We start from the raw sequence: 14,625 nt of genomic DNA, 5'->3' as shown, positions 1-14,625 counted from the left end.
GCACATAGTAACTGAGAATGAAAATTACAGTGAATACAAATTATGGCGACTTCTGACTTCTGTATTTTTCTATGAATTATCATTATTTCTGTAATTTTGGTTTAGCTTACACTCTGGCAATGGGCTCTAGCTATATAAGGCACAAATAACTTTCTCAGGAAGAACACTTGGTAGAACAAGTTGCTATTTTTTTTTTTACGTGGGCGTAAATAAGAACAGTGAGAATGATGATCATAGGAAAGACTTGCGTTGCAATCTGTATTCTTGGAACTGTGACATAGCCTAAGGTTCAGATTCAGAGCAATGAAACTATTTATGATTCTAAATGGTAAACGTCTTAAAGACATTTTTTGAACACACAAAATGTCTTTTTAACATCTGAATGGAGACATATTGCAGATGAGCAAACTAAAAAAAAAATACATATAGATATGCAGACACCAAATAGACGTCTCTGTGACGTGTGCTATCAGGGACAGTACATAGTGTGCGTGAGGCTATGTAGAATCAAACTGCAGTTTTACTACAGTTGCAATGAAACTGCAATGTTGCAACAGAAACGATATAGGTTGATGATGACTACCCCTAACATACTCTGGAATAGTCCAAGGAATCTACAATTTGTACAATTACAACAAGCACTGAAAATAATATAGACTACAAACATGCTATAGATAAGAAAAATCACGTTGAAATGAAAGTTGGAGCCTTCAAACTTTTTTTTATGCATAAAATTGGGTTTAATGTCCATATAAGTCAGGTCATAGCCACCAGATGGTGCTCGCACTCCATCCTAAGTAACACTGCAGTTTGATGCTGCATAGCCTCACACACACACACACACACACACACACACACACACACGCACACTACTGTCTCTGATAGCACACGCGCATCACAGAGACGTGCAAGATGTATTTTTTAGTGTTTGCTCATCTTCAATATGTCTCTTAAGATGTTTCAGGCCAGATGTTAAATAGACATTTAGAAAATATCTTTAATTGTTTATGATTTAGCATGTATGTAAAACTGCTTTTTCTAAGACGTTGATCAGATGTTAGTTTGTACACAACAGATGTTTTCCAGATTAAGCACTTTTTAGCACATGTGCTATCTGGACGGATGAATAAAGATGAGCTTGATGCATATTGATCATTTGGAATTCTTATACATTTACTCCTTACAAAACTTACCATCAAGAATCTTGTCATGCTTTCTTCAAGTCATTAAAGTTGGCATGAATGGAAGTTGTGATAGTTTTTTTCCCCCTTATTGTGATGTATATCTGCGGAAACGGCTCCTTTAACAAGAAAAAATGTAGGGGGGTGACTTGAATTTGTCCATAGGGAATTGATTGGATGGTTGTGGTTTGCTATTGGTGGATCTCATGTGAGTGACAGGTTGCCCCGCCCTCGTGCCAGTAAACACGTCAGAGAAGAGAAGAGATGTTGGGGAAGTTATGTTGATTAAAGATTATGAGGGCACATAAATAAAAAACTCTCCTGCAATTACTTTGTAATATATAAAAGCCTTACTAAGTGATATGAAAAATGCATGGTTTTCTTGCACTCATATGAAAAAATTACCAAGCAAAACCAATTATCGAAATAAACATACATGCATTGCATATATTTTTTAATGTATTTAAGTAACAAATAGCCTACACGTTCTACTGATCTTCATGTAGAGTGAACCTGAGGTAAATGTGTTCTGCTGTTTGGTGCATATGAGCCATGCGTGATGCCCTTAAAGGTCGTCCTTTGCTTTTAATGACAATAGCGTCACCTTCTTAAAGCATTTTGCATAAATCATGGCGCTTTGGGGAATGAATATAGGGACAGTAATTTCCAGCATATTACCTTTAGGGTGAGGGGTTTCCGAGTCTGAGAGTATGAGTTTCCATTACTCCCCCATGACAACCGAATTGCTTACTTTTAATTGGAAATGATCATAACTCTCTTGTGAGCTTTACTGTGGAAGGCTTTGTCATGCATTCATTCTCACATGGTGCCCACAGTGTCAGTCCAGAATGAAACATCCATCAAGTCTCAGGGCAGGGGACACTTGTTCTTCAGCGAGCGGAAAGGAAAGTGACCTTGAGCAACAATGGAAGAGAAACTTCTCTCTCTCTCTTTCACCAAGTCTCTGCCCATCCTTCTTGATCAGTGTGGTCTCTCAGGTCATGTCCTCCACCGGGGCTGGATAGGCCCGTCACTGTCACAGCTGAGGTTCGAGCTCAGTGTGTTTAATCAGGCCTCTAAGAATCTCATTAGCGCAGGGATGCGGGCAGATGCAGACGAAACACAGAAACGCAGCGGAGACATCTGCACTTGCTCTCTTGAGTAACCATGAGTGCATTTGCAATCTGAATCGGCAGCCAGTGGGAAATGAGAACAACAGTATGGAATCTGCTGTAGATGCGCAGGAATGGCGATCGCGAGGCATGTCAGAGATGGAAACTCACGACTGAGTGATCCACACGGTACAGAAATGGTAAGGTGTTCACCCACCCAAAATGAAAATTATACTCACCCTCATGTTGTTCCAAAACAGGCTTTCAGTCTTCTGTGGACCATGAAAAGAGTAGGCTAAAGAAGATGGTGCTGCAAGTACAATGAATTGGGGCCTGAAGCTCAAGCGTCATTAAAGGGACACTTCAGCCAAAATTGAACAATCTCTCCTCATGCTTTCCTGTGACTTTCTTCCTTCTGATGAGCACAAATCAAGAGATGAAAAATAGTCCATCTCTGTGAGTATAATGCACACAAAAGTTAAAAAACCATGCAAAGTGAACATGACGGTGATTTATACGAGACCCCAGTGGATGAATCAATTTCTTCCTCCCAATTCGCCTACTTATACGCCCTAAACATATGCACTATTTTTGTGAAGAAAAAGTACATGTTTTGAGTGTGTATAGGCAAGCTTTGAGACATACTACTGTACTTGATCATAATTGCGTCTTTAACGGACAGCTCTGTCGCTTACGTGTATCCTGTCACCATTTAAACTGCCCTGTCAATCATATTGTCATAGTTAAAATCCTCCACATTCAATTTAATGCTGATCGTGGGTCTTTCATGCAGAGAACTCTCCTCATGTGTTTGCAATTTGCAGTGATGCAAAAGTTAATTCCCAAGCATATCTTTAGAAATGTTCACAATGCTGTTGCAGATGAAATTTAATGTGGATAACATTGAATAAATAACTTTTCATCAGGTTACATACTTATTATTAATCACTCAAATGAAACGAAATCTCTCTACTAAACCGTCGCACATCCGCCATGTTTGTAGTTTAACACTTTTTATACATGTTTATTCGTTATAGTGTGCACGGATCTGCACTTTGGATTCCAACCCAAAAAAGTAGACCATCTTTAGAATACTCATTTCAATATACTACGATTTTGGACACACTAATTCTAATTTCGAATACTATTTAGGATTGGATAGTATGCAAATTAGGACTCAGCTAATGTCTTCTGAAGCGGAACAATAGGTGTGTATGTGTGAGGAAAAGACTAATATTTTAAACTATAAACCATTGCTTCCGGCCAAGTGTCATACGCACATTAACACACACGTTGGCTGGAAACGATGGTTTATAGTTTAAAAAGTCTCACACACACCTACGTTTAGCTTTAGAAGACATGATTCCTCCACTGGTTTGCTTTTGTTTGGTTTTTGAAGAGGCAAGTTTTGGGTTACTATCTTTCTTGTTAATACACAAGATATGGACTCAAAAAAATGGATCTTTATTATCTTTAAGAACCCAAAAGCTGTTGTCCACTATAATAATAACTTGTGCACCACAGGTATTCTGAAGTCATAGCTTTGTGTGAACAGACCCATATTAAAGTCATCATTCAATGATAAATCCCCCATTCAGTGAGCAGTTATTGTATTGAGGCAGAGAAAAGAATCAGTGTTTTTTGTGAACTAATGAAAACCAATTCGAGAAACAAATGGTTTCCAGGATCAACGTAGGCTCACAATGCTTTTGGGAAACAGCCCAGACTTGTTTTGTAAGGCAGATCAACAGATTTTTTGAAAAATTCGACTCAATTCGTATTGCTGCTGCTTCTCTCATGAACACGCTCCAATATGCGCTAGAAAGAGTGGACGAAACATGTGATTTAAGGCTGAAAGTGAGTAAGTGCTCATGCCTGTCTTGGTTATCATCATTGTAAGCTCTCTCTCTCTGCCAGTGATTCTGTTTCCCTTTCAGTGTCCGGCTTTAAAGTATACGCTCAGAGCGCTACAAAACGCTGCGGTGTCATCTCCCGCTTTACTGTGGCAAAGGGGAACTTTTACTAGTAACCTTGATCTCACTATTGCCGTGAAATGATGTAGAAAGAGAAAAATTGCTCGTTCGTCTCAAAGAGAACACGCCTGAAGCTGTTGTGATATAAAACGTGGCGGCGTTGAGATGAACCTCAGCTCTTCTCTGACAGACGTAGAAGCATTAGACGTCATTATTATAGGCCACCACTGTATGTGTTCAATCTGTTAGGTTGCAGATAAAGGTTATCCTCGGATTAAACTGGGATTTTGGAGGTGGGGGGCACAATAAAATCTGGTGATGATGATGAGTAAATCATCTGCCACTGAAGTGTTAGTTTTTAAATTTTCAATTTTTTTTTTTTTTTTTTAAATGTAGTCATTGTGTTTCATCTTTTGATGAAAATACCCTTTAAGTTTGTCCAATATGTCCCCATTTCACACTGATGTTAGTCATGACTGTAAAAACAAACCTATAGAATCTACTCAATAAAAGTGAGGTAACAATTTGCACTCATTTTGTTTGGGTAGATTTCATCCTATATTTTTGAGTAAGGAGTACCTGACTTTAACAGCTATGATATACTAAACGAAATTAGGTAAAATCTGCCTAATATTTCTCAATACATTACACAGCTAATTACTTATAAAAATTGAGTAATAATTACTCTATTATTAGCAGAAAACAGTTAATCTACTTAATTATTATTAATAATAATTAGTAAATAGAAATATTTAAACATTACTTATTCAGAGATGGTTAAATTTACCTAAAAATGGCCAGACATGGGACACAGTAATTTATTGGTCAAATGACTCTTTATTGACCAAATATTATGGATAAAAACATTTCATTTAATAAAATAAAATATTAAAGGTATAGTTCATCCAAAATGAAAATTATGTAATCATTTACTCACCCTTATGTTGTTCCAAACCTGTATGAGTTTCTCTGTTATTGAACACAAAAGAAGATATTTTGAACAATGTTGGTAACCAAACAGTGATGGTAGCCATTGACTTCCATAGTATTTTTTTCCTATACTATTACTGACTAAAATGCTATTTTAGTCGACAATAAATATTTTGGCTGATGAAAAAAGAGAAGCAGTCAATTAAACCAAACATTATCGTATTAAGTTACACATATATCCAAATTTACTACAACATGTGAAAACTATATTCTTGATGTTTAGGCATGTTTTAATGCACTGTTAAGAGATGAAAATTCTTACTAATGTGATGCTCAGTAAGAGATACTTGAAATGGATAATATGATGTTTATGTGCATATATCTGAACCTGAATGCGTTTAGGTGAGTTAATTAAAACATTTTTTCCACATTTTTCTTCTTCAAGAAACATTATTCGTGCATTGTTAATCATTTTTGCCAACATATGCTGTAATAATAATAATAATCATAAAAACACCCACACTGAAAGCAGTGTGATAAATGTGCAATTCTTTGGCTTTCTCATAGTTGCAGATCATCAGCGTTTCACCTTGTTTGAATTCTTGCCAAACTGGAACTGGCCGTACATTCATCCCTGCATAAGTTTCAATATCTCAAAGGTCTGTCAGGAATGTACACTTTCAAGAACAGAGGATGAGTTTGTTTCATCTATTCTCTTTCATCTTCCTTTCAGACAGCAGGGCAAATATATATTCCATATCTTAACTTGATTCATGTGTTTTTTCTCTCTATACAATAATATTGTACTAACAAAAGAGTGAATTTGCACTCAAACACAGGGGAATATTTAGTAAAAATCATTTGAATTTGCATACACAAACAAGTAGCTTAACTTTCAGACCCACAAAGATGATGATGATTTGTTTCATTTTGATTAAACACCATTTTAGACCTTTAAGACCTTAAAAGACGGATTTTCATGACTCTGGTTGACTTGACAAACACAATTTATATTAGCATTCACACTAGAGGGTCATTTGATTGGTTAGCTTCAGTTCAGCAGTAATTTGTGTTTTTCAATTGGCTGCCATTCGAAAGTAGCTGTGTATTCTGACAAAATATGGTTTTTGCAAACAGCATTCATGCTCAAAAAAAGTAATGAAACCAAGTGTCCATGAAGCAAAGACGGCAGCATCCAGGTCATATCCTTACTACTTACTATCGATTCACATTCATGGGCCACTGCCAACATCTTCTTCCTTGTTAGTATGATTTTACCACAAAGTCTTACATGAACTCTGTAACACTGGCTGTCTCCCAAATCACAAACTTTCCCACTATATAGTAGGTGAAAAACAGTACGTGACAAAAGTTGTATGTCTGAATTCACAGTTCTCATTAAAGAGTCGGCAAAAGTACCCGGATGACCTACTACTTCCGGTGAGATTCTGAAGTGTGTATATGATGGACTTTACAATCCCATGAGGACACGGGAGAGGATTTGTGAATGGCAGTGACGCGACACAACTGATGCTGGTCGGTCACATGATAATGACAACATGGCGAATGTACATTCATACATTAGAACATAGCGGTCGCAAAGTAAGTACTTCTTCAAAATAAGTAGAGAGTATATTCATTTGTAGACTGCTACTGCAATTAAGACGGTGTCAAAGGGGAAATGAGATCGGTCCACAGGGACTTCTGCAGCTTCAAACTCCTGCACTCAATGCATCAAAGTGTGAAGGAAGGTGTCAATCAAGTGGTTGCATAGCAACACAAATGTTACTGAAGACAACAGGTGTGACATTTTAAGCAGGGGGTAAACGGCAATGTTTAATTGTGAAATCCTAATCAGCCACGTTGTTTGCCGAACAATGTTCACACTGAGCTTATGAGAAGGATCTGATGGATTTGACTAATATTAAGAGAACATGTTTTAAAGCATGACAGTATTGTTGGTCTGTTGATTTTGGCTTATCTTTACAGACCATGTTTCAGTACTGATCAAATTCCACGAGATTCCCTTGAGAAAATCAAACTATGAACAGACAGAAAACACTCATTACAAAAGGAATTAGCCTTTTTAATCTTACATTGCATTGAAAATTTACATAATAGTTTCATACATTTTACAAATAATTTCTTCATAAAAATATATTTCTTTACAAAACTTTTTTTTATTCTTTTTTTACCCTCTTTTTTATATCTCTTTTGAATGCATTATCACGGGAGGAGTACCCAGCTGTACTGCAAATATTCATCTGTTTGATCAAAAAGTGTCTTTTTTTTATCATAAATGTGTGTTTTCTTTTATTGCAGTCAGTTATAGCAAAAGCTGTTGTTGGCAAATAAGTTCAGACTGGCAGAGGAACTCGAAAAGGTCTGGAACGGGCCGCGGCGTTGGATAAAACTGAACTTCTGAACCACACGTTTCACTGGCGGGGAGGAATTAAAGTAATGGGAAGAAATATGGCAGAAGTGAGGAAGCAGCAGACCTGGGTCACATGGTTTTTGGTAGGCACTGTGTAAAAACTCTGCCATGTATTAAAAAAAAAAACATCCTATAGATAAATAATAAGACAAAATAAATCGGTCAATGGCGTGCAAGACTGCAAATCCCTATGGCTGAGTGCAAACATGAATGCAAAGAATGTCACAGGTTGGTTTGTTAGATTTTGGCACTCCAGGACAGTAATGTCAGCATAGCCTCCTGAAGTCTGCAACGCACACCAGCTGTAATATCTGTAATATCTCATTCATTCTACTGACACATAATCATTTTCAATAACACGTGGTGGTGAGTACTTCAGAAGGCACTGGAATGAATCTCACAGCTTGCAGGCCTGGAAACACATGACCAACAGTGTCTGACCCTGCTTGTGTGTGCATTTCATCTCGTATCACACATTTAGTGCATCTCCTGGTGTGTTTTGTGTTTTTCCGCATGAGAGCTTTATTTTTTTAAGGTTAACCAAACCCACTTTGTTTTTTAAGGTCAAGTCCGCATCGATTTACTTAGTCACCAAACGTTTACGGGTGTGTTTGGTGTATAACACACCAAGGTCAGACATAACTGGAAAAGAGTTTCATGGGCCTTATGTACACGATAGATATGATCATATTGTTGCCACCGTATATCAATATACCGTATTTAAGAAACATGCATTTTGTTTTATGTAATCTGAGATATATATATAAAAGTATACTGTATAAATGTCAAGTGCATTTCATTTTATACAAATTTTTATATATTAAGAATGGCAAGTTGTTATAATGACCAAATTATCATATCAAATTTGTCTACCAAATACAAATGGAGCTCAATGACACTTCAGCACTGAAAAAAAAAAAAAAAAATCAAAAAGAAAAATTCGGTAACCCTTTAAGCCTGTACGTATAATGCATTTTCAAGGTATTCATAATGCACGTTATCTTGTCATTATCTTGCATTATACTATTAGCAGATTACATCTGGTTTGTTACCTGTCATGTATTTTAATGCATTATACTTTCTAAAGGTGTTCAGTGAATAGCTGGAGTGGTTACAATCGCACCATACAATGCACCTCACGATTATAAAAAATACTTCTATAATGCATTATATATAAAGGCTTTAAATAAAGTGTTACCAGAAATGAATCTGCAGGCTTCAGGTCAGAATGCTGACATATGTCCTACGGCCCATACTGTCTGCTTATAAACAGACATACATACTGAATATCAAAGATCTATAACAATTATTCAAAAAAAAAGAAAACGACACACCACTTTTTCTCTCGTGTTTTGCCCATATACACATCACACATCACAGAATGCCTCAATGTCCAATCACTGGCGACATTAAGAACTGAAACTAAAGGAATGACTGAATAAGCTGTAAATAAAACGTTGTGTACCGTACAAAACCGTCAGAGAAGCAATGCGTTGGTCAATGTGAATCTCTTTATAAACTCTCGATGGAATCGTTCTCTGTTGGCGTCTCCCATGTGGCAATATATAGCACAAAAATATAGGTGGTGAATGCTCCTCATATATATGCAAGTAGATTTACAGATCCCTTTCCCCTAAAAAAATACCCAGTCAACTGTGAAGAAGCACTCACGGAGTGTGAATAAGGTAGCAGAAGAAACTCTTCATGCTTTCCGTCACGAAGGACCTTTTCAGAGAGAGTCTTCCAAAAAAATCCCCCATGACAATGTTTCATGTTTCATCCATGTCCTCGGCGGACATGCGTGGTCAAACGGTTCCTGAAGAGTGTGCTTTATATATCAGAGGAAGGGCAACAGCGTTTGTGCTAGACATCCTCTGCGAGTCTCAGACAAATCCGTCCATGACTGTAATGCGATTGTATCCACCTCCGTTTACAAAAAACAAGGCAAAAACCCTTAAATAAAACCCAAAAATCCACAGATGTTCTCGCGTCAGGCGGATCTAATTATACCATTGTGCAGACTGTGTTCAGATTGGGGTCGAATCGGACAGCTTTGCCTTCCACGGACTTCGCGTTGGTGTTGTACATGGGGTTCTCGAAGGCGGCCTGTCCGTTGTTGTTCTCGTGAACCGAACAGCCTGTGTACTGGGTTTTTGGAGTAGTCCTGTCAGACGAGACACAACATCAGAACGTCATTAGAATACAATCTCCAACAGCTTTGAGAGTTCACACGCAAGCATCTAACGATGATCGCATTCAATAACCTGCAAAACCAGCTAATTCTGTCTCTACAGACGTTATCTGTCACCATCTATTTCTTTCCATCCTGCAACAAATAATGATGATTTTGTCAGAGACTGATTTCTAAATTCGTTCTGATCTGTCCAGCCATAACAACTCCGCAAGCTAACTCTGACAAATGAGGAAAGACGGCGAGACTCACCGCTGCTTGTAGAGGTAAAATCCGAAGCCTGCGAATATCAGGGCGAAAAAAGGCACAAGGATTGCTATGGCCACAGAGCTACTGTTTGTACCGTGTGGTGGATTTGACGAATTATTACTTTCTGACATATTCAAACCTGCAAGAGATTGAGAAATAGGAATTTTCATGTTGCAAAACATGCATTTCAGTATGTCAAAGATGCATTAAAAGGACCTATTATGCCTTTTTACAAAGACTTGATTTTGGGCTCTATGAGAATCTGTTTTCATACTTGAAGATACACAGCCTCCCAAGCCCCGCCTTCTGAAAACTCAATGAGCTCTGATTGGTCGGCTGGATCAGAGCGTGTTTGGGAAATGTCCCGCCCCTTACCATAACCGCCAGTTCCAACACACTACTGACTAACTCAACCAGGCCCCGCCCCTTTATTCTGCACATTAATTATTTAAATGAGGAATATCGTTTTCGTTCCCGGAAGAAAACTCAAGACTACAATGGAGGCGTTTCAGGGAGTTCAGAAACACTGACACTGATATAGAGAATAACTCCCGCTGGAGGGACTTTGTAACTTTGCAGAGCTTTTTCATGCTCAAACAACAAGGAAAGTTGAAGATGTAAAAAAACATAATAGGAGCCCTTTATTAAAAATGTATTTTCTTACCACAAACAGAGTGAAATACAATATTTTGAACAATGAACAAAAAAACATCACAATCTCTTACCTAGCCTTTGCAGGCCAAACTGGCCGAAGTCTTTACCCTGTATAAAGCCTTGAAACACATATGTGGACCCGTCCGGTTCAGCGGACACCTGACAGACAACAATGAAACACATCAACGTGAATCTATTTTCCACATATAATCACGACTGCTCACTCAGACTGACAATATAAATATGGGAGATTATCTGACAGTGAAATTGTCAACATGCTGAAGTTAAGAAATCAACATCCGCTTTGAGAACCAAATGACTCTTTTGAATTGATTGAACTGGTTCACAAATCACAATGAATGATTCATTTGTGAATTAAACTGATATGATTAATAACTTGACTCCTAATTTTTCACTTCTAATAATACATAATAAAAGTCAGACTGAGCTTTTTTTGTGTTTACTCAAGTAGAAATGTGAAAGAGATGTACTATTTCATCATGTTATCTGTATTTCAACTGAGGTACAGGATGTTTGTACTTCGTCCACCACTGCATTTTAGTGTATAACACTATATTCTTCTGTACAAAACAGCCTAAAAAGATAATAAGACACATTTGCACATACAAATCCATCCAGGGTCCACTGCTCTTCTTTGATCTTGCTGAGTGTGGTGGATGAGGACGCTTTCACATGATACACCAGCAGCATCAGACGTGCTTCATGGCTCTTATACACACCTGTGACGGAGAACAGAGAGCAGACAGCTGTCTACACACTCATGGAGATGCGTTTCATCCTCTTATTGCTCTCTTCTCGTCTCAGTCACTCTCTCTGTCTCAAACACAATTGCACGAACGCAAGCTCACACACGCTCTCTCGTTTCCTTTTAGTCTTACCACAAAATAAAAGTATTGACAAACCCTACATTATCTAAGACTCCGCTATTTGTCTACAATCTCTCCTCCTGAACAAACCGCCCACTTTCTAAGTTTGTTTTCTACAAACAAGACCCTAATTGAGAACATATACACCTGGAAAACAGCATGGTACATTTCATCACGATCAGGGTTATTATCGTTAACTAAAACTGATTAAAACATTTCTGTTAATTGAAATAAATCTGAAATGAAATAAAATATAAATATTAGTTGAATACTTATACTGAAAAACTGAAATAAGTTTAATTTGAAGCACTAAAATTTTTAACTGGAAATAAATAAAACTAAAACTAAAAAAAAAACAAAACGAAATTAGACCTAAATAGCAATGTTTAAAAAATAAAATGAAGTAAAATGACAAAAGTGCATAATGATATTACTAAAACACTAAAAAACAAAAATTTAGGCTGCAGATGATAACTTCAAGCTAATTTAAACTTGACCTATAACTCAACATTTCAAGCAAATTGCAAAACTTGCATTATGTCTGACAGTTTTTTCAGACATAATGACTTACTTTTTATTAGGTATTGCATTTGGATATATATTAGACGTGATCAAAATCTACTTTCTGTCACAGTTTATATATATATTATATTAAATATAATAAGTTAAATATAAACTGTGACAGAAAGTTGATTTTGATCATGTCTAATATATATCCAAATATATATATATATATATATATATATATATATATATATATATATATATGCTTAAAATATGCTTGATCGTTTGATCTCACTCTGTGTGTGTGATTTACACTCTTAGAGTTTAACCCTTTCATTGCTGTTTCAATAGCAGTGTCTAAGATTAATTAGATGATGTAAAGCATATGTCAGCTTTATAAAGACTCTCATAAAGACTCTCACTCATGAGTCTCATGAGTGGAAGAGGAAGGTCTAATGATCTAACTCATTAACGATCTAGTTTAATCTGACTCTGGATTCAATCAGATTCTGTGATAGTGGGAACACAGTCCTCATGTTTGCTTGCTTTGATTTGCAGTGTGTATTATAATGTGTTCAGTCAGCTGAGTAAATCTGCAGAATATAACAGTAAACCAACCTGAAAGCAGCAGTTCCATGTTGCTGCTTGTTAATGTGACATTAACTCTACCCGTGGTTTTATTAAAGCTTGTGATACTCAAAGTCATTGGTTGCTTTCTTCCCTTGTAGTTGTATGAGCCCTTCCAGATGTAGTTAGGAGCAAATACATCATCAGGAACTGTGAACAAATAAACAAATCGAAAGAAAAACAAAATGTTAATTTCCATCCATGGACATTTATTATGAAATACATACAGTAAAACTCACATAGACACATTTGCATATTTTTTTAATTCCTGAAATTTCTCTTTTGATTTACATTAACCTGCAAACCAACACAATCATTGCTATATTATATTGCCAAATGAGGGTACTGAGTAATGTGTATTTTAGAAAAAAAAATTACTTAATTAAAAAGATAACTAACAATTATTACATTATATAATGTGTAACATATCGTTAGCTAAAGTTCATTCAAAAATAAAAATATAAAATAAATATATTATATATTTTTTAATAAAAACATATGAAATATATATTTTTATAAATATTTATATTATATATAAATTATATAAGAATATTGAAAAATATTCTTTATATAGTTCATAAAAATATATTTCTATGTAAAATTATAAATTATAAAGGCTATATTTTATAGTATGCATTTTTTTGTAGTATCCATTGCTGTTATAAAATGGAACTATACAATATAGACTTTTTTATCTACAATAAATACAGGTGAAACTTGAAAAATTTGAATATCATACAAAAGTTCATGTATTTCAGTAATTCAACTTAAAAGGTGAAACTAATATATTATGTATACTCATTACATGCAAAGTGAGATATGTCAATTGATTTGATATTTGCCTTTATTTGTTATAATTTTGATGATTATGGCTTACAGCAATTTTCAAAATTTCTGAGATTTTGAATTTAGGGTTTTCATAATAATCATCAAAATTATAACAAATAAAGACTTGAAATATCTCACTTTGCATGTAATACATAATAGTTTCACCTTTTAAGTTGAATTACTGAAATACATGAACTTTTGTACGATATTCAAATGTTTCGAGTTTCACCTGTAAATAAATTATACATTCATATTTATATACGGTTATATAGCACACCCTCCCATATCTTTAATCTTAAGCAAGGGAAATGATCAGGTCAAACTTAGCCATAATAAAGACAGCATATAATTAAACACAGTATTGAGTTATTGAGCTGAGATATTTAATATGGAGCCAGATAAGAAATAATGTGTTGTTTGGAGTTCTCAGATAACATGCTATGAGTCTTTACGAAGACTTTCCCTGTAATCTACCACTTCAGAACCCAGTAGCTCAAAGGGTTTTCTGTGCCTTACTGATCCTAAGATCCATCAGTTTCTGGAAAAGTGCTGGATATCTGCTTTGTCCTTTTTGACACAGACTCTAGTCTAGAAAGTCATATTTGCTGTAGGTGCTCATCATTACATCCGTAAAGCTTTGCAGGACACCAGCTTGTCTCCAACTTAATCCTGCTCTCCAAATATATAAACTTAAGATATGTGCTATGCTCTAAGAACGTTTGGCGAAGTCCAGTAGGATTATCTTATGATTCCAGTCGAGTATTTTGCAGCTGCCAGTCTACTCTACTGTCAAAATAACTGGAACACGTTTTCTCCTCATTAGTCCCCTCGTCCTGGAGCCAAAATAGAGCTAAAATTACTCATCCTAAATAAGGTGCACTTAACACTCTTAAGTGGGTCTTTCAAATGAAATCCCATTTCAGAATAAATGCACCCACCATTTAGCTTCGGACTCGGCGTTCCTGGGACCGGTTTAATAGGCTTTTCAGATAGTTTGGAGCCCGCTGGGAAAGAAAGAGGAAAAATGAATAAAGGCACTTACATATAAAAAAGAT

The 14,625-nt window shown here is 36.0% G+C and overlaps 2 protein-coding genes across 6 annotated transcripts in view; both read right to left on the bottom strand.

Moving 5' to 3' along the window:
• The window catches only part of ppt1 (palmitoyl-protein thioesterase 1 (ceroid-lipofuscinosis, neuronal 1, infantile)), a 230,959-nt gene that overhangs the window by 186,111 nt on the left and 30,223 nt on the right, over positions 1-14,625 (bottom strand). The gene's annotated exons all lie outside the window — the stretch shown is intronic.
• csmd3b (CUB and Sushi multiple domains 3b) overlaps positions 7,390-14,625 on the bottom strand; it is a 457,418-nt gene continuing 450,182 nt past the window's right edge. For all 5 annotated transcript variants that reach the window (XM_079879070.1, XM_079879071.1, XM_079879072.1 and 2 more), the window contains 6 exons: positions 14,509-14,574; positions 12,734-12,892; positions 11,352-11,464; positions 10,796-10,883; positions 10,074-10,209; positions 7,390-9,794 (listed from right to left, as the gene is read on the bottom strand). In XM_079879070.1, the coding sequence (XP_079735196.1) occupies positions 9,635-9,794; positions 10,074-10,209; positions 10,796-10,883; positions 11,352-11,464; positions 12,734-12,892; positions 14,509-14,574 (722 nt within the window). In that variant the 3' untranslated portion in view covers positions 7,390-9,634. The remainder of the gene's footprint in view (positions 9,795-10,073; positions 10,210-10,795; positions 10,884-11,351; positions 11,465-12,733; positions 12,893-14,508; positions 14,575-14,625) is intronic.

Source organism: Squalius cephalus (assembly GCF_949319135.1).
Source record: "Squalius cephalus genome assembly, chromosome: 8".
NCBI classification, from domain to species: domain Eukaryota; kingdom Metazoa; phylum Chordata; class Actinopteri; order Cypriniformes; family Leuciscidae; genus Squalius; species Squalius cephalus.
This window is presented reverse-complemented; position numbering and strand designations above follow the sequence as displayed.